The following is a 20,242-nucleotide window of genomic DNA, read 5'->3' as shown; positions in this document are numbered from 1 at the left end:
GCATCGGTTTTACTTTTACTTTACTTTTAACTTTCTCCACATGAGTCGCAATCACGACCAGATGCACTCTGCGTTGGTCGCAGCCTATCTGGCTTTACAAAATATTTTTCATCCCATCCATCTGTGCCGCTAAGTATCTTCCCTCGTTTCTCCCGTGAAAAATTCCTCAGGCTTATCTCTTCAAAAGAACATCTAAGATAATTCATGGGGTAATTCACGGGATGATCTTCGCACCACTTTTCTCACGCCTGTCCAAATTACTGAAATTGTTTTCCTAAAACTGCATTTTTCAGACTGCACGTTTCCTGTACATTTGAATACCTTGAATAAAATCGATACGAAGAGATAGCGGAAGAAGAGAAAAAAGGATTATCGAGAGTGTAGGCAAAAAGCATAAATATCTCGTTTTCAAAGATATATATATCTGTTAATCTTTAAACTAAGTGTGACTAAAATGTTATCAATAGCTTACAATTAGTGTGCAGAGCAGGATACCCTTTATCTTTAACAAAGAGCACTGTTAACAAAAGTTGCCTGAAGTAAAACTCTGAAATAAATAACATCCTTTCGATTATATTTTCAAACTGGAGAGAAAAAAGCAAGTTGATTGCTTTTGTGGAAATATAAGAGGAAGTATGAGATAAAATGTTTTCATATGAGGCATCCATTTTCGATAAAAATTAAAAAAATTTAGAAATTCGACAATTAATGGCATTCGTGCTCTTTGAAACTCGCTTTTTCATGAAAAATCACTTGCTTTCTGTCGCTATCAGTTGAAGACTGCATATTCGACAGTCAGTCTTGCTGTCGAGAGTATTTTGCTCTCAATACTAAAAATATAATCATGCATAAAGACGCATTATAAATCAATAATTATGTTTCAATTTACGAAGAATTAAGTTATCAGGAACGGAGTAATCGCAAGATCATTACTTTAACGTTGAATTCGCGGTCTCGATTTGCTTTTTCAGAGAGAAAAAGAAAGAGAGAGCGAGAGAGAGAGAGACAGAAGTCCTCCTTGCGACGATTGTGCGACAAGTATTCGATACTAGAGTACCAACGAGTGCCGTCGCTGACAACCGCCTTCAAGAATGGACATACGGAATTACGTATCGTCGTCCATCGTGCAACCTCTCATTTCCCTCCTACTGCAATCAGCGGCATTTAAGCCTGGCTTTCGAGCGTTTAAGCATTTAGCCGCTTCCGCCATATCTCGCGGTTGTCTTATACCGGGCATACTTTTTTCGCAGAACGGGATGGCTCTCCCTCGTTCGGTTCCTGGAAGAACGGACGCGGCGATGGACGCTGGTATGTCACGGCATGTTGCCGGCAGGAACATGCCATGTACCAGTCACCGTTGAGCCTCATTCACGTAATCATCACAGGAACCCCGAGATCGATACAGGCATGTATCAGGACGCAATTAGGCTTATAAAAAAATTGAATTTACAAACCGGAGATAAATCGATTTCAAATTATTCCTGGTATTATTAGCTGAGAGACGACACGATAGCTTCGGCACGTCCTGCGTTGAATCATAGCGCATAAAATATCATTGTTGTGTTGTTTCTACACGATTTTTATTTATTCCGTCCTTGCAATGTCTGAGAAGACAAAATAATATGCAACCAAAGAATGCGGCAATATATTTTTCACGTTTCTCAGAATGAAAAGCCAACTTCGTAATTTCATGTCGAAGTAAAATCTCCATGAAAAGTACGTTACATCCGAATTTGTCAGAGTAATATTTTACAAATTTATTATATTTTTTTCACACCTTTATACCGTAAGCTGAAAAATCGTAGATACAAAAAAGCACCTTTGCAAAATCGGGAACATCGACATTTCGTGTGCAACCCACCCGAAATAAGGTAAAAGTCTCGCGTCTCCCGCAAGTACCTCACACGTCAGTGTTACGTTCTCGTGCTACGTATCGATGCCTACCGAACGACGAGAACTCGGACACCCAATTGAGTCGAGTTCCCAAGTCCAGCCACGCAGCCCGAAAGTCCTTCGCGATCGCTCCCCTTTCGATATTGCGATAATCAAGAGATTGCAATAATCGCCGATCCACGCGCGCTCGCGCGCGTTCTTTTCCTCGTGGAAATCGCCTCCTTACCGGCGCGGCGGCGCGTTGAATAATTTCACACCTGTGCTCCACGAGGCGCGAGAGCGAGAGAGCCGAGAGAGGCGAGAAAGGTCAGCCGGATAATCTGTGCGCGAGTTTCGGAATGCATCGGGAATATAAATTGTCGTTCTCCCCTCGCGATCCGCGGCATATCATTTTCCTTTTCGTAATCGATAACGCGGTACGACGGATGTTGCGTCCGAACGTATATCGTAAAGGCAAATGTCACGATCTTTTAATTTCGCACTTGCCGCGAGACGGGGGGAGGCCGGAGGTGAGAAAGGTCAGCCGGAAATCCGCGACGAGTTTCGTGAATCCATCGAGAAGAATCGCCTGCGTTGTTACTTAGGCGGAACTTTATGCCGTCGATCGTTGTGAAACGATTGCGAGAAATCGTGCAACCGTGGCTATGCAAGCGAATAAAAATGTTTATTTATTTGACACCTTACGTGAGCAAGATACACATTATATACCATCGGCGAACTCGGCTATTTTCTGTATGTCATAACAACTTGCGCGGTATAATTTATCGCTCAATTATAGCAAAGGCTTTCAGTAATTATTTAACTAAAAAATAATATATTTAGCACACACACACACACACACACATGCGTACATAAGCATTAATATTCGATATCTGTTACTTATTTTATGCCATTATCTTATAAATCTGTGAACAAATGTCTTATTATTTTCATACATCACTGCGCTAAATCAATAATTCTGAGACAAGTATCTACTTCGTAAAAAAATAGTCATAATTATTCGGTCAAGTATAAGCGAGCGCTGCACGAATCGTCGAGTTTTTTTCCTTTATACACACATTGTATTAACCAAGTGTTTACATAGATGGCAAATAATGAATGGCACAGCCTTGGAATAAAAATGCGATTATGCCTGCTGACGAGCATCCTCGGATGGAAAACGGGATGAATTATGATCGATAATAAACGGCGATCGATGAGAAATGAGCAAGCTAAATTCCAGCTAAAACGACCGGCTACATAAGCGACTGTTGACGATCGAGAGCTTTCGAGGGTTTCGCAATGCGCAACACTTGAAATCCGAGTGCATGCGCAAACTTCGCGAACTTCCTCTTACGCAACCGCGAACGCGTGCGCGAATCGCGGAGCGAATCGTCGGATTTTTCTACGCGCTCGAATTCTTCGCGTATTTCTTTCCCGCAAAGAAAAAAAAAGACCCAAGGCGTCTCGCGCGCGCGCGCGCGCGCGCTGGGTAATACTCCGAATGCAACCTGCACTCATCTGCATTCCGCTGCTGACGGCGCGCAGAAACGCACGAGCGTGAATACCAACTCAACGTTAGACGGCCTACGGAATTCGCAACCCCGCCTCGAAACGTTCCCAGCGGAGAACTCGCGCGACTTGACTTGCGAGAAAAGTTTTCGATTTTCGAGCCGATCGCGCAAATACTTTGCGGCGACTCAAAATGAGATAATGCGAGATGAAAGTCGCGTTAGCATTATTAGACGCAGAATGCGTAAAAAAAGTTGCAAAACTGGGACAAGTAGCGAGGTATCGACGAATAAAACGTAATTGCTCTTTTTTCCCTTTAGCTATTTGCGCCTTGAACACTTTGTTTGAAATAAAGATTCGTGATATATCTCGCGCTTGTGATGTTACTGCAAAACTCGTTGAGAGTATAATATTCCCGAGTATCGATACTCGAGAGGCCGGCTCTGTGTCCACTGAAGAGTGTTATTATTAGCGAACGACTAACTGGAATTAATTTAGCAACAGTTGCAATTTAGTTTTTGACGAAGTGAAAGACAACGTTTATTTTAGATACGCAGAATATCCAGTCGGCGTAAAAACAAGTCGAGTTGGTTTTACATCGTTAATCTACACCGGGTTTCGATTGCAAAACTCGCCAGAGATAAATCTTCTCGAACTACGGAGCTATTAGCATACGCGATTTATGTTATTGACGAAAAAGCCGCTACTTTCGCGCATGGACAACGTGTTCGTCAATTCCCTGATGTATTATTCTCGGTCTCCATCTTCACAGATCTGCATATTAATGTAATGATGTATCTAATAGAGATGAAAATCACTCCTAATTATTTTACAGATTTTAATGTCAAGACTATATTGATAGCCTCTCCGATCAATCAAGTCGCTTTCCACCAAAAACGACTGTGGATTGTACAACCGAAAAAAGAGATCGTTTCTCACGATATCGTATGCAATTAGGAACATATTTGATTTTTGAGTATCAAGTTTAACTGCTTTGATAAATACGCGAGCTTATGGATCTGACACAACAATCTCAGTCTAATAGCAGCATCATCGAGCTTTGTTCTCAGTCCAAAAACTCCCGATGCACCCGGCGGCGGCCGAAAGATACATCACGCGGGACCATCCACGAAAAGAGAGATCGGAGTCCCCGAGGATTTCGGAGTCGGTCCGATCGGCCGGCGGCGATCGAGGAGCGGAGGATCAGCGACGGCGGCCCGGAGCTCTCGGCTCACCCGTTACTCGTCCAGTACGCTCTGCGGGAGGGAAAAGGGGAGAAGAGGGAGAAGGAGGAGGAGGAGGAGAGGGTCGAAGAACAGGAGGGGAAGGAGAGAGAGCGAGAGCGAGAGAGAGAGGCAGAGAGACGCGGTGAGACTGTGCGAGGCACAGCACACAGGTAAAACAAAAAGTCGGGAAAAAATTGAAAACCAGTCTTATGCAGTCGGTAGTCCGGACTACCCGACCGTCAGCGGACTCATTCGCTCTCTCTCTTTTCTTCTCTCTTTCTTACCGAGTGTGCTTCTCGTCCTCTCTCTCTCTCCCTTCCTCTCTCCCTTCATCATTCTCGCTCGCGCTCTCCCGTTTGCGCTTGCTCTCTCTCGTTCTCACTCTTCTCTTCTCCACCTCCACCGAAGAGATCCGCGACGGTACAACCACCAACCACCGTCGAACAGCGACGGCGAGCGCTGCCGCCGTCGCCACCACCTCCTTTACCTCCTCCTCTTCCTCCTCCACCTTCACCTCCTCCTCCTTCCGCTTCTCTGCGGTCCTCGCGGTCCACGCTCTTCCTTAATTCAGTCCAATGAGAGCCGCTCTTCGATTCGTCACACCCGCCGACAAATCTCTATTCATTCTCTGTTTTCCTCTCTCCTTCTCTGTCGCACCGTCTCTCGCCGTCTCGCGGAGGATCGCTGCCGCCAATTTTCGAAAAAGTGACACGACGGCCGTTCTCCACCGCTCCTCTCCGACATCGATCGACCCGAGATTCGAGCGGATCGAGCGAGCGATCACGATCGCGATCGCGATACACACGACGCAAGTGCGTCGCGATGCGTCGCAACGCGGGAACGTCGTAAGTCCGTAACCCGCGGCGGGTGCATCCGTACGGGATTCGCGGTGCATCCTGCGCGCCGGATGGGACACGCCGAGCGCACCGCCGCCGCCGCCGCCAAGCAGGAAGAGGATCCTCGCGGAGGACGGACGCTCGTCACTCCGCGAGTTTGTTTTGACGACGGTTCACCGTGTACGCGCGCGATACGGTGCTTCGCGCGAGAGCCGCGAGCGGCTGCGTCGTAAACACGCTGTGATATATAGTGCGCGATTTCCGTAAAGAACGTCCATCGAACGTGTGCACGATCGAGCGTTGGGAGGGAATCGATCGACGATCCTGCCTGTCGCGAAGACATCGCATTCCTACCACGACGACCGCGAGATTCGTCAGGATCTCAGGCGAGTGATCGTCCGAGAAAGACTATACCTCATCATTTTCTGCGCGTTACGTAGTGCCGGTGCATCTTATCTTTGTGCCTTAACAATCGCTGGGACATTTTCTCGTGAATAGAATTAAAGCGAGGCAATCGGATCCTCGTTTGTCGCGGGCGACGAGGATTTTGACGAAACCGCTGAAACCGCGAAGGAGCAGCTCTTCCTAGAGGATGCGAGGAAGGATTTCGCCTCTTGCTGAGGAAACATGTCCCGCGGCGGTCGTCGCAACACGCGAACCGGTTGCGCGCTCTTAAAATAGTTTCTCACGCGCGTAGGTAACTGGCGCGCACCGCCGCGCCGTCCCGCTGCTGGAACACGACGCGCCGCCGGAGTAGTGCCAGGTAAATATCGATCGACTCTATCCGCCGTTAGATAGATCCCCCGCCTCCCTCCTCCCCCCTTCTTGTCCCCCTTACCCCCCTTGCCGACGAGAGCGCGCGAGAAAGATCCGCCCGGATCCGCCGCGATCGCGATCGCGCCGGATCGCGGCGGCCGGGCCTCCTTCCTCTCTGTGATCATGAAAAATAAATAGCTCGTCTCCAATTAAAGAGGCATTCGAAATTCGAACGCGATCGAACCCTGATCTCTCGACGAGAGCTATTATCGGCCGAGGAACTGCGGAGAACTCCGTCTCTCTCCCGAGATCGTCCTCTCTCCTCCTCCTCCTCCTCCTCCTCCTCCTCCTCCTCCTCTCCCCGTCAGGAGAATCGTTTCTCGAAGAGCTTGCTTGTTGACGGAACACGAGGAGGTCTGTTCGATGAAAGAAATTTCGGTGGGACCCGAGGAGAGAACTATTACAGCCGCCGCCGCGTAATTTTTGTTTAGCGAGTTTTCGCGCCTTCCTCTTTTTCTTCCAGTTTCGCCGAAAGTCTATTAAAGAGAAGTGAGCTATTTTTGATGACGGGGTGGATTGGCGTTGCGGAACAAAGCGTTGCGTGATCGATCTATTTGCAACGCGGCTTTCGCGGAATCGTCGCGCGATCGCGAGACTTCCAAGTTTGAAGCGGGTTCGATTCTAATACGCGCCTTACCGACTCAAGTCGAGCGATTCACTTATCAATCCGTCATCAATTGAGAGACGCACATCGGCCGCGTGCGCTCAGTTATAATTTTATGAGAACGCAATCGCGTCGGCAACGTCGACGGAATCCTCAATGGTGATCTATATTCGCGATGACGGTCAATGGACACTTTTTTTCATCGTCCGGCTTCCAGTTCTCGAGAAAGCCGGGAGAGACGCAAATGCATCTGCGATGCATGCATCGCCGCATCCGATCCGTGCCACGCGCTTAAGTACATCTTTCCGAGTATCGGCAAGCCGCTAATTCGATTAACACTTGAATGTATTGCCAAAACTTCGAGAGAAGACCAGGGTCGGTTTTCTCTAAAAGAGTTCAGGAAAGAAAAGTCTACTAATTGTGAATTGTATCTCTATTTGTACCCAATTAGCACGAAACGCGACTGTTTTGAGTTTCATCCGAATGAATATATCGTTGACATAAGAATTGCATTCACTGCAAACAAGAAATGATACACGAAAGCATTCTAAACTCGGCGTTAAATATCCGATAGGAATACATTGCGATTATAATGAAAAATAATTCGTAAAATGTAAAAAGCGCAGATAGATAGAATGAATATATAGATATTAACTTCGTATTTTATGTAAAAAACAAAAATGGGCAGATTTTATCAAGTACTTATTGCAGTTAATCTTTTCAGAACTTTCTTCCGAATATTTTTTTTCCATAGAAGATTTCTTCAATAGAATCACAATTCGGCTATCACAGAAATTTCATTACACGCGAATAACGGCTTCGCTGTTAATCGACATCTTTAACGGCTTATTTAACGTTAAACGTCCCATTCCGACTGTCCCTTGTCTATTATTAAGATGCTATTCGACGTTATCACAGGCCGTGTGCCACGTTTTAACGCTGAACGCGCGCTGTAAATGCGGGTTGTTCGATGGCGAGCACTGCGCCGAGCGTGTCTCTCGTGTGCTCGGTAATTCCTGCAATAACCGAAAATAATAATACGGCAGACGACACCGTAAATGGCAGCGATAGCGCAATAACGGCGCGATGGCAATTGACAGCGATGCTTCGATAACACGGATATTAACGCAAGGAAGGAGGTCACCAGAAATGGTAGACAATCGAGTTTTAGTGTCCACTCCGGTAATCCTGCATCATCAAATCGATGCGATCTTGCTTTAATTAACTTTAACGGAATTTCCCGAAAAGCGCCAGCCGAAAAAAAATGTCGTTTATCCATTCGATGTGTGTGCGGTCTAAAGATTAAGTGCAAAAGATTAGAAACCAGGATTCTTTGTCATCCAATTAAACGCATTCATTATTTTTTCAAAATATTTAATAAGTAGTAATAATCATAATATGGTAAGATACTCCAATCTACGACTTATTGCGTCACGGCAAACGCGACGTATAAAAGGCTGACCTTCTACGAAATTCGACTCCGATTCCACCGAAGCCGGGAGCAATTTTAACCCTTCCCGAGTGATTTGAGTGTAAATGTATGCGTTAATTGATTTTTTCATCCGAGCGAAACGTGGACACACTCTTCCTTCTTCAAACGCGTTGCAGGAGTGAACAATAAAGATTAAACAACTAATTAATATCTTTTAAAAGTTATTCCCGAAATTATCTTTGTCGTTTCTCTTTGCTCGTGTTTATTTTATATTTTATCTCGCGTCAATGCATAATTTTTTTCGACGACAGCAAAAATTCATTCACGTTTAAAGGATTACGCGCCCGCACTTGTGGAACGACGGCGGGCGAGGAGGAAGGGGACGGAGGAGCTTACACTCCAATAGTAACAGAAAATGATTGGAAAGTCTTCCTCCGCCGTGTGAACGCGGTGTACACGAACGGACACGTAGGTAGATATACCAGGCTTGCCGCCGCCTTCTACGAAGGCGATTGGCGTTTGTTATTGAAGTTATTCCATCGCCTCGGGCCACAGAACGAGAGGCGAGGCTGCTGATCGTGAGTGCCAGCAGCAGCAGCAGCAAGCGGCGGCAGCAGCACGCCTGTCCCTGGATGACAAACATCCACATTTCGCTCGCGAGCTGGAATTTTTATTAAAACCGTCCGATCGCGCCCGTCTCCACGTACGCGGTGTCCCAAGCGTATCTCGCGCGCTCATTCATTGCCGCTTTACGCGGTCAGCCTCTAACGAGAATATAAAAAAAGGTACAGCGATCCATCGAGTCATTCGCGACGAATAAACAAGACGGTAAAATGCAGAAAGGTTCGCGCACTTCCACGTCAATGATCGTCAAATAATATTTATTGTTTCGATGGTATGAGGGATGTATTTATTGACACGTACGCGACAACGCGCGCGAATGCCACAAGATAACCATTATCCGTCCGCAGAAATAAGGAAATAATACCTGAGATGACTCGTTAGAAACTTGAACCGTACGGATTTTATTTGACCCGAGATTTAACCTGAGAGAGCTTAGGGTAGTGTCCAAAACACGCTATAATCCGCAGTAGCAAGCAGCATAATGGTGTCCCTCTCGTAAGAATAGAAGAGCTTATTCGACGACTTTCGAAATTTAAGGAATTGTCACAAAGGATATTAACTTGACACGGTGAAAGCGGAACAGCCCTCTCCCGTTATTTTCGCTGTTTATCATATATCGTGAGCATAATAGGACTGACGAATAACCTCTCATTTGAGCATTGAGTCGTTAAACAGCTGGACTTCTCAATTCGGCAAAAATAACCATAAATATTTTCGAAATTCTCAGGTTCTTCGATTCGGAGGGGCACACGCAGCGATACAATGACGTGAATAATTTAATTATTATCTACCTAAACCGACGAGCGGTTTTCACGAATTGATTTGTGATGGAGGTATTTAAATAATTTAAACTGCCCAAGTGATTGTGCTTATGTGTCGGCGCACAAAAGAGCATAGCAGATAATTACCTGGAAGCCATCGTAAACCGCTCCATCAGTGGTCGGTGCGCCTTCATTTACGAATGACCCAGGACCGTTTCGAAATTAGAGAGTGGGGGTCTCCTACCTTAAAACTACAGTCGTCCCTGCCGTCAAAATCCTCGTGATTAGTCTGCCATAGGAATCTGCCCGTGGTGGGTCCTGTCATTCGGTAGTGTTCGGTGAAATAACGAGCAGACGTAACAGATTGAAAAGTGATTCGAGATATACGATAAAATATACGGCAAAGAAGTTTACAAAACATAAGTTTAGTAAAATAAAAATAAAATAAAAATAAATTTCGTAAAAAGGAAGATATATAAAAAATGAAGTTTTATTAGCAACATTGAAAAACAAAACAGTTTATGTTAAATAACGCGGGGAATAAAAAATGCAAAACGTAAATGTGAAAATGTGTAACGTAAGATACACGTATAAAAGGGTAAAAAGTATCTTCGTGCTTCAAATATATATGTAAAAGGAACAAAGAAGTGTTACACGCAGATACAATTGTTTAAAGTGTGTGAATCAAACTTAGCTAGAAACAAACTCCGCTTGTATCTCAAGACACTCGGGAAGATCGAGATCATTCAGGTTGTTATAATTTTTAATAAATTTTTATAATAATCGCTTAATGAACGACACGAATGTAACTGGATATTTAGATATTATCTCTTCTCTTTCTAAATCCTGGGATTAATTCTCAGTGACGTTTAATAGCATTTAATAGACGTTTAATAAACAGGAGATGTGGAAACGTGTGGAAAGCGAGCGTGAAAGTCGTGGCCAGCAGCGACGCGTACGAGATCGAGTCGGTCGCGCCTTTTCAATCACGCGTGTAACAGGTCGTTGTAGTGGAATTCTTTTCCAATAATAATTCACCCGAGATATCGTAGGACGCGATTATGCGTGATATAAATAGATTCTTAATGGGCGTGCGTTCGAAAGGTGCAATTATTGCACGAACGATCGTTTTGCATTCGATTAACGTCGTCTCCTTAGCCTCCCCGTTATATGGCCAAGTATTCAATGCTCCCGCGGGAATAATTTGCGCGTATCTGTCGATTTATCAAGGGACATAATAACTTTGAAAATGAAGAGTATGATCACGACATTTGCTCGGCAATCACGAACACATTTGAAGATGTAACTGCTTTCTGACTGATAGCAAATTTCGGTGTTTTGATGATTTACCATCGTCTTCAGGTAGCAGAAGATAATTTCTACATAGGATATATCTCAATTTTTGCAAGAATGTAACTTTCTCTGTCTACATTTGCGTTTATAACTTTAAAGAAAATCCGTTTTCGCACTTTATCATAATAAATGAGCACCGGAATTCCCGCGACAATTCCTTCGCGCATGAAGCGAGAATCACTTCCACATCCATTAGCAAAGAGACCCCGAATTTGCGAAGGCTTAAACGAGATTAAACGGTGACCTCGGCGTTATCCCTGGAACGGAGAGGAGCAACATTACGCTGATTGCTCGGGTTAGCACGTTATAGCAGCGCTTGCCAGGAGAGAAGACTGAAATTTCATTCTTTTTAGCACGCGTTCCCGCTTAATGACACCCTGACTCATGTTCGTGAATATTCTTAATAATCTTAATCGGGCCTCGTCGGCATAATCGTTCTTCTCGTCTCCGTAATGCCACTCCGGGAGCGGCGCGCGAGCAGGAAAATGTTATAATCGTGTATGGTCCGGCATCTCTACTAGTAGATAAACAATAGTTTGCGTCCACGTATGCGTGGGGAAAAGTGCACATAAAAATCACGTGGACTGCGGTTGAACGCGGCCGTATAATTTTCAACAGTAATACGATCAAGTAGGTCTGTGGCGTCTGTGGTTTGGTTTTTAGTACCAATCTGACTCTCCGCAATTTCTACTCTAAAGTTTTAAAGGAAATCTTCCTATGTAAAAATAAATTATATTCCAAACATTCTACAACACACTTGAAAATATTAAAATATCATTAGAAAACTCATCTCTTTTCTTATCTCTATATAAAAAATATTTTGTTGCCTAAGTTAAAAAAAAAAGAAACGGCAGTATATATACTTCTGATAAGATATCGTGAATATCACTGGAATAATGGATTGTTTGAAAAAAAGTTGTTTATACATTCTCTTACAAAGATAAGCGTAAAGATAAATTCTGAATTCCAAACTGTTCTTAAAATTGCTCTATTTTTTTCAGCTATTTTAGAAAAAATACTGATGGATCCTTTAATGATTTATTTTCTTCATAACTCTTTTAATTATATAGAAAATTCCGTACAGTGTATACGACTTTTACTTTATTTATATTAAACTCCTTCCTTCTTTATTTAATTATAGAATTTTTATTTTTATTTAAAAACTTATAATGTATAATTTACAAATCTACTGAATTTGTTAATAATTTAAATGCAAAGATTCCAAACCGCGACAGTCGTATACCTTAGCAAACTGCCATTCCGTTAACATATAATTCAAGTGCCATTATTATTTACGTTGAGTACAATTTCAAAACATTTCTTCGAACCGAAAAATTCTACAAGCTTATTCGTTTATTTTTATTTATGTTTATATATCTAGAAGGATTTCCTTGCCTTTATCTTTCACCCGAAGGAGGATCTCCTTATCTTTATTTTCCTTCGGAATACATAGACATGTAATTATATCCACGAAGTGAGACGTTTTGTGTAGCAGTGCAAGTTAAATAAGAGGGAACTAACAATAAGTCGAATCTATCCCAAATAGGATGACGAGTTGGAGCGCGTTGTTCGTCGCGGCCGCCGTCGGGATTCTGCTGCTGACGACCGCGACGAAACGCTCGGAAGCGTGCAACGAGGCGATCTGCGCCAGCGTCGTGAGCAAGTGCATGCTCACGCAGAGTTGCAAGTGTGACCTGGTCACCTGCACCTGTTGCAAGGACTGCTTCTCGTGTCTGAGCTACCTGTACGATGAGTGCTGCTCGTGCGTAGGTAAGATGCCGTTCAGAATAATCGAATTCTGCTTGATATTTCAATTTACCAAATATATCGGGATATCGTATCGTTATTAGAAACAAAATCTATCCTAATAACAGTGTTTTATCAAAAGTCGTTGAACAATTGTAAAAATGGATAAATGCCTAGAAAAATGGATAAAACCAAAGATTTAAATTATAGCTACACTAATTTTAGACAAAATTTTCTTTTGTCCGTTTCAAACAAATTGATTTTTAATTAATTAATTTTGGTATTAATTGATATAATTAATTTAATATGCAGAAATTTTCAAGCTGAGATCGAAATATTTTATGAATTTATAAAAAGAATCCTGATAATTATTCTCAGATAAGAATGAGTGATCGGAGAAAGCTTTAATTTACGCTAAAAAGTTTTCAAATCATGAATTAAAATGATTCACAAAGTAGACATCGATATAAATAAAAATATATAAAACTGACGATATTTCTATGCTTCTAATTAACCAGCCTACCAGATAATCGACATTTCATAAATATTTGTAAATATCAGACATTGCGCGTCGAAGATTGCTGCATTGAACAATCGTTATAATTTATAATATTACTTATAAATTTCTTTCTGTTATAGGCTTATAGAATAAATAATTTCAGAATAAAATCTCCGATCACTTGTCCTCTATTTCAAGATAATTCTCTATATATAACTCTACAAAATATCTCGGTGAATCACTCTTGAAATATCTTATATAAAAAATAAAATTTATAATAATTATAATAAATTGCTAAACAGCATTTTTAATTTATCAGAACATTTCGTGAAAGGACAGGTATCGGCAGGATTTAAACCGCTTATCCGGTTTTATCCTACTTTCCTCTAGAAAAAAAAGCGGAGATAATTTCCGAACATCCTACATAAATGACGTAACACATTTCCGTGGGTGCGCAGATCTATGCCCGAAGCCGAATACCACCGACAACCCGTTGAGCAAGAAATCTCACGTGGAGGAGTTCAGCGAGCCGGTGCCAGCGCTCTTCCAGGCACTCACGGCCGAGGCGGACCCGCACGAGCGATGGCTCACCTTCACGTATCCGGTAGACTTTGACTTGACGACGTTCGCGCCCAAACCCGGGAACGAAATGAAATATCATATGCGTAAGTATCGAAATTGCATCACCAAGAGAAAACGCGTGATTACGCATGCACGAAACTTCTGGCGCACGAATTGGTTGATCAATTACGCGTACCGCGTGCAATATAATTAATCGAAACGAGACGAATGTTACGTAGACAATAACAATTTCTTCGCGGAATACGTAGCGTAAATTTAATAACAAAATAAGCATCGACAAGCTGATCCGTTGAAGATTAAGTGCCACGAGTTAACGATATACGTTTTGGTTTGTAGAAACCGCGACCGAGGAAGTGCATCCGTTGAAGCCGAACGTGATGACGTTGAACTGCACGGTCGCGTTCATGGCGCAGTGCATTTCCTGGAACAAGTGTCAGGCGTCCTGCCAGAGCATGGGCGCCACGAGCTACAGGTGGTTCCACGACGGTTGCTGCGAGTGCGTAGGCGATACGTGCCTCAATTACGGAATCAACGAGTCGAGATGCACGCTGTGTTCCGAAGGAAACAAGGAGGACGACCTGAAGGACCCGCAGTACGACGATTACGGCCAAGACGAGGACGAACTAGGCGAAGACGCAATGGATTAGCCACGTCGCGTTCGCGCCCGCATCGCTTCCCTCGGCGCTCTTTTATTCCAGATATGAGGGGAAAAGTGTTGGCGTGAAAGACATTCCGACAATAACGATCGCAAAGCTGATTCTTTTTGTAAAGAATTCATCGTTTTGTCATCGCGTAAAAGTGAGAACTTTACTCGAATCTTGATACACGCTTGGAGTTTGATCCTTCGGAAAACCGTCCGGCGTTTATGACTTCATGATGGTAATAAGTTAGTGAATCTGCGATTTATAGAATTACGTTGAACGGCTGTTAGCCTCGTAATTCGATTCGTTGAACACAGCAAATTCGAAGGCGAGACTTTGAATAGTCTCGAAAGTCGATCGCGATTGTGACAATACTTTCAGTGTCGCCCTTTTTCAAGAGGGATTTTTACGAACTTTATAATTTAAGACACAAAGTCGCGCCGATTACGTGATATAATAATCCACGTATTATCGAGCGCGAACGTGATCAAGCACGACCTTGTTGGAGAGGCCTGGTCTTTGTATATGACTGCAACGATACAATATTGTAAATGTAGCCTCTTGTTTCTTTTTTTTTTTACTAAGAATGCACTTGTGCAACGCTAGGTTAATCGTACAACATTGAAAACCTTTATTATCGCATCCGTGCCATAAGTAAAATTGTACATACAACAAATCGCTCTCGATTAGAAAATCGAGATCGCTTTTACACACGCGAGATTTCTCTCGAAATTTTTCTGGGAAAGATTATTGTGGATTACAGTACCGCTGATAAATTTCCGGACATACTGTAAAACGACGCTATATGCCTGCAGGAACAGTTTTTAAGTATTTCCACTTACTGTATAACGAAGTCTTATGGTAAGTGAAAATTTTAATCTCATCTCCTTATTCAAATATTTTATATAAAGACTTTAATATTTGTAAAAAAGGCACATAGAGGAAGAATGACGAGTTAACATGCCCGAAAATATATTTTAAAAATTATTAAAATAAAAATCGTAGAGCTAGATTAACGATAATTCTATTTTATTTAAGACTTTTGTTTATGTAATGCGCAGACATACTGAATATGTACGTAATGTGGGAGATGAAATGTTCGAAAATTTACGAGCGGTAGCATTGCGTATCTCTAGGGCAGTTGATATGCACGCACTAGCGATTAGGGTAAGGACGTAAAACGCGCCGTTTTTCTTCGAGTGGAATGTGATATGCTTCGGGATCGATCGAGTGATGTCTAACGAGATGCGTGCGAAGACACCTCGAAGTTTGCGCTAACCGACGCGACAGAGCGCGGGAATAACGTGCACGTGCGCTTTGGTATCGAGTAGAATTCGAGAGAACAAAGAGTAATCCCCAAATTAGCGAAACGATACTTCTCAATTGGATCATGCGGTACATCTGTATATACGAGTTTTAACAACATACAGAACGTCCATATTTTAAACGCAGACGGAGTTACACTTCGTAATATACACTCTCTCTTATTGGATTAACAACAATTCTTTAAATATACTTTTAACGCTAGAACCACCAAAGTACGAAATGACTGGTCTGTAATTTTTTGAAAAATTACTCAAATTTATAATGGTGCATTTTCTAATATTTTCCATGACTTTTGTTTCAACATGTAAATGATTAATTTTTTTTCCAAAATTATGTATATACATAATATACTTAAATAATAGAAATTAATCATCGATAGTGATATTCTACGAACTCCATCGCGTGTGATTTATCACGTAAACATTACGAAGTGGACAGCCTGTATAACGTTCTTTATATATTTTTCTATCGTTAGTTGCACACTCAATATGCACGTACTAACTCGCGCCATATCACAAATATCAAACATGTATACATCACAAATAAAATTGATCGCATCTCTAAGTGATTTCACGGGTCAACAAGTTTCATCGTGGCGACGATTTATTTTTGGATCACTGGACCATGTGAATCATGAAGTACAGAAGAAAATTCCTCGTGAAAAAATACAACGTAGAGTAAAATCATTTTTGTACGAGGCTTTATTTGTCAAAAATGGCTTCGAGAGAAAAAAATCTCTTGAATTTCTTTTATTTTCTCGATGTGCAGAGCACATTCTTCAAAGATAAGAGAATATTTCTTCCAAGATATCTCTTAAAAAAGAGATATCGTTTCACGGTTCAGTAATCCAAAGGATGAGATTTTTTTTCGGATACATTTTGGATATAAAGCAAAAGTGTCGGATATTTAAGTGGGTGGATGTTCATCTTGTATCTCGTTACTTTCCGGCAATTTGATGAAGGACAGATCGCCGCCGCTCCACATCGAGTACAATTGCGACCTCGTGCACTCCTAAAATCAGCGACGTTTATGCTGTAATAAGAGAGGAGGGCGGAGAGACTAGTTTCTAAATAACATCGAAAGAGCGTTGTGTAACATAACGAAAGAGTGTAAATAGAAGAGTGCAACCGCAGCGAGTAAAAGTTATTCGTACGCCGTCATTGTTTCTTTTCAACTGCATGCATCCTATATGCGTTAACGCGTATCATCTTGTAGCGTTGCATTTTTAGCCATTTTATTTAATTTTCTTTTTACATTTCTTGTATATAGGACATGTATACGTAGAATTTATTCTGTTATTCTGGATCGCGAAATCCGAAAGTTTGTGATGCGAAAATGTCAGTGTACGAACATCTTCTTTTTCTTTTTTTATTCACTGGATGCCGGTGTCTTGGAAGACACGAGTTTTAATAAACTTAGATTTACTAACACTGTATTCTCTTTTTCTTTCTCTCCCTCTTGCCCTCTCTCACTCGCTCACTCTCCCATTCTCTTTCTCTCTAACAGTGAGAAAATAACTTGATCTCATTTATTTACCCCGCCACCCGCGCTTTCCGAACCTGACCGGCTGTGCGCCGAGACGCAGGAGTCGGTCGACGAGCTGCTCTTGCGAGACGGCAGGGTGTCCGTTGTACCTTCAAAGAAACGTTTTCGATCTGAGATCATCACGCACGAATATCGGTCAAGCCTTAACGCCACTCCCGAAATATTTCAGCGGTATAAAACAAGATATCACGATCACGAGATATTGACGCACTCACCGGTTTCGGTTTCTCTATGATCGCTATGGGAGTGAATGCTGTCCTTGCTATCGCCGTGACTGCCGCTAGCACCGCTCTGTTCTGTAGCAATATTACGACGGTGTATCAATCCCATGGCGATCCCTTACGCGGCTCGACGTGAGGGATCGCGAAGGGATTGATGCACCGTCGATCATCGTGTTAAAAGGACGACGAGAAAAGCCTTACCCGAGTCCCTGTGTTCGCTGTGAACGCTGTGATCGCTATCGCGATGCCCGGATTGATCCGAATGATCGCTGGAGTCCTGCGGCCAGCACCTAGGTGAACCTATCCTACGCGACCCCGACCAAATAGCGGAGTCGTAATTCGAGTCGAAATTGCAGGTCGTCAAAGTGACGCCCGGGATATGCTGACTAGTGTAAGCCGAGAGTTGATTGGACGGCCGAACTCCTGCACAACGTACAACAACCCTCGAATCGTCAGATTCGAGAACGCAAAAACGGGATAGCTATAATTTATATATTTAGCCCGCCAAACGTGCCCTTTCGATCTTACGCGAAGATTAGACGAAATTACGAAGGAAAGGAAAGTCGTTTTGCAAAAGTATCGAGTACTCTGATACTCGGAATCAAACGTTCATCTTCAGATAATTATTTCAAATCTTAAATTTCGAAGAAATTAGGGTTTAAGTTACAATTTCTGACTCACATTTCGCGGAGAACAATTTCTCGCAAAGTTTCCTTTCGCTATGTAAAAATCGTGTACGCACAAAACAAAGTCATCGCAAACTGTCGCGAGGGACTGAGGTTTTGCTACCTGGCTTGCAAGACAATAGCTGAATGGCTTCTTGGAGACCATCCTGACTAGCCATCGACGTTTTCCACATCGAGTCAGGCGTGGTCGATCTACTGCGATCCTGCTGAGGCACCCTTAATCGCGACCTCGCGTCCTGGCGCGGCCACTCGATAACGTGCTTGCAATCCCAGGGCATCGACCAACGCCTCATCGTGCTCTCGGCGGACTCGCCCGACATTTCCGCCGCCGCCGTTTCTGACCATCTCCTCTGAACCTTGATACACGAAGCCGAGCGTGACGCGCTTATTTGCGACAGGGAGTGTCGCGTGTCGTATTTGCAAATGTGTTAATTACCTGCAGAGGGAACAACGAATACGGCAAGGGGGACCTCCGACAATTCTGCACGGACTGTTGGGTGGACGAGGATGAAATTGGTAGTACCGGCGAGCTGTAAAGACGCTCGAAACATTGCTGAAGCGCGGCGATGTCGCAATCGCCGCTACCGCTCTGAGAACAAGAGCATTCCGCCATGCCACCTGAATAATGAATCAGCGAAAACAGAACCCTCTTAATTTCACCAGGACCGAAATATAATCATTAACTGACTAAATTTCCTACTTTAATTTCAATTTGAAATGTAACTTTAATGCTATATATCACTTATTTCAATATCTCCCTAGAAAGGCTTACCCAAGCACTCGCAACAAGCAATGCAGAATTGATATTGCAAGTTTATGAATGTCAAGAGATTTTCTCTGAGAATATCCTGAAAAAATGGAAGTACCCTATCAATTATGCCAATAGTCCAACGACGAAGAGAATCTGATTGAATATAAATTACTAACATGCTTGTCCCCGTCATTGTCGCGCGATTCATGATCTCTCAGAGCGGTGATGACATGATTTTTAACCGTACTGCTGGCTACGTGGGTAGCTCTCGCCAATTCTTCCCATCCAGCCAGACATTGGCCTGTCAGACGGCACTGCGCCACCGTATCGTGCGCGGAGAGAAGCGCTTGCAGGGATTGGGCCAGTTTAGTACCAGCTGTACATAGGCCATTAAGTGTCTGTACGGGAGACAATTTTATTGTACACATGTGGCAGCACAACGGTAGTACTACCGTAAGCAATACCAACCTGTAAGTACGTCAACCAGTTACCGAGGCATTCGTTTATCTCTAACTGACCCCTCGAGATCTGACCGTCAATAGACTTTGGCTCCGTTCCACCTTCAGCCATAGCTGAACTCTTTTAGACCAGCTGCCTGATAGACCTCATCGCTGTCTCACGCGCAAACATTTTGAGCACGTAAAAAGGAGGTACGATACACGGTTAGACGGATTCATCGTGCTGAATATTTTAGAAGCAACAATCTCGTGGTAAGCTGAGAATTGATGCACCGACACGACGCAGATCTCTCCTGAAAGAAAAAAGTAGGCCGTACGAGCAACGCTAATTGAAACGAACGAACCGTCTTTGATCGACAATAATCTCGGTACTCACATCGTCCTAATCGAATTAACGAACCAAGGATTGAGCTATCGATTGTCCCGTGGGAAAGTCATGATTCTCCGTATTGACGCCGGCGTCGTCCGGTCGGGTATCCGCCATATGAGACATCGGAGCACTTGCGTGTGCCTTTACCTCGCATGTCATCACTCCGCTACCCTAACGAAAGATAGTACTACGAGATCCTGTCAGATGACGCCATTCGGTATTTGGAACTTGAACGAGACCATTCGATACTTGGGACTTGAACGACCGAGCTGCGAGCCCGTCAGACGCAACCAACCGCGCTCTTGTCGAAGAATCGCGCGAGCGAATCGAAAGATAAGATTGTTTTAACAACTGGAATACATTAGTCTGCATTAACGTTTT

At 43.3% G+C, this 20,242-nt stretch overlaps 2 protein-coding genes across 6 annotated transcripts; one reads left to right on the top strand and one right to left on the bottom strand.

Moving 5' to 3' along the window:
• Positions 1–4,946: 4,946 nt before the first annotated feature.
• Positions 4,947–17,260, top strand: LOC139821548 (twisted gastrulation protein homolog 1). The gene is made up of 4 exons (XM_071792671.1): positions 4,947–6,209; positions 12,583–12,806; positions 13,740–13,946; positions 14,200–17,260. The coding sequence occupies exons 2-4, from the start codon at positions 12,584–12,586 to the stop codon at positions 14,508–14,510; spliced, it is 741 nt and encodes a 246-aa protein (XP_071648772.1). The 5' UTR covers positions 4,947–6,209; position 12,583; the 3' UTR covers positions 14,511–17,260.
• Positions 15,112–20,027, bottom strand: LOC139821547 (uncharacterized). Of its 5 annotated transcripts, none has more exons than XM_071792667.1 (10): positions 19,868–20,027; positions 19,502–19,784; positions 19,210–19,431; positions 19,055–19,130; positions 18,719–18,900; positions 18,386–18,638; positions 17,798–18,019; positions 17,591–17,671; positions 17,367–17,485; positions 15,112–16,841 (listed from the first exon to the last, which is right to left on the bottom strand). In XM_071792667.1, the coding sequence occupies exons 2-10, from the start codon at positions 19,601–19,603 to the stop codon at positions 16,737–16,739; spliced, it is 1,362 nt and encodes a 453-aa protein (XP_071648768.1). In that variant the 5' UTR covers positions 19,604–19,784; positions 19,868–20,027; the 3' UTR covers positions 15,112–16,736. The 5 variants fall into 5 exon arrangements, 4 of the variants coding, with proteins under 4 accessions (XP_071648768.1, XP_071648769.1, XP_071648770.1 ...); XM_071792668.1 differs by having other exon boundaries at positions 17,367–17,464; XR_011734284.1 differs by having other exon boundaries at positions 16,797–16,841; positions 17,260–17,485.
• Between the last annotated feature and the right edge of the window lie 215 nt (positions 20,028–20,242).

Source organism: Temnothorax longispinosus, chromosome 11, assembly GCF_030848805.1.
Source record: "Temnothorax longispinosus isolate EJ_2023e chromosome 11, Tlon_JGU_v1, whole genome shotgun sequence".
Classification (NCBI taxonomy): domain Eukaryota; kingdom Metazoa; phylum Arthropoda; class Insecta; order Hymenoptera; family Formicidae; genus Temnothorax; species Temnothorax longispinosus.
The sequence above is the reverse complement of the archived record's forward strand: the minus strand, read 5'-3'. Positions and strand labels throughout refer to the sequence as shown.

Bases quoted from the DNA above. Each gene is read 5' to 3' on its own strand.
- LOC139821548 (XM_071792671.1), top strand. From the start codon at position 12,584: ATGACGAGTTGGAGCGCGTTGTTCGTCGCGGCCGCCGTCGGGATTCTG. The intron at 12,807-13,739 runs GTAAGATGCCGT...GTGGGTGCGCAG, and splicing joins TGAGTGCTGCTCGTGCGTAG to ATCTATGCCCGAAGCCGAAT. The intron at 13,947-14,199 runs GTAAGTATCGAA...TTTGGTTTGTAG, and splicing joins CGAAATGAAATATCATATGC to AAACCGCGACCGAGGAAGTG.
- LOC139821547 (XM_071792667.1), bottom strand. From the start codon at position 19,603: ATGGCTGAAGGTGGAACGGAGCCAAAGTCTATTGACGGTCAGATCTCG. The intron at 19,131-19,209 runs GTTAGTAATTTA...CCATTTTTTCAG, and splicing joins ACAATGACGGGGACAAGCAT to GATATTCTCAGAGAAAATCT. The intron at 17,486-17,590 runs GTGAGTGCGTCA...TGATGATCTCAG, and splicing joins TCATAGAGAAACCGAAACCG to ATCGAAAACGTTTCTTTGAA.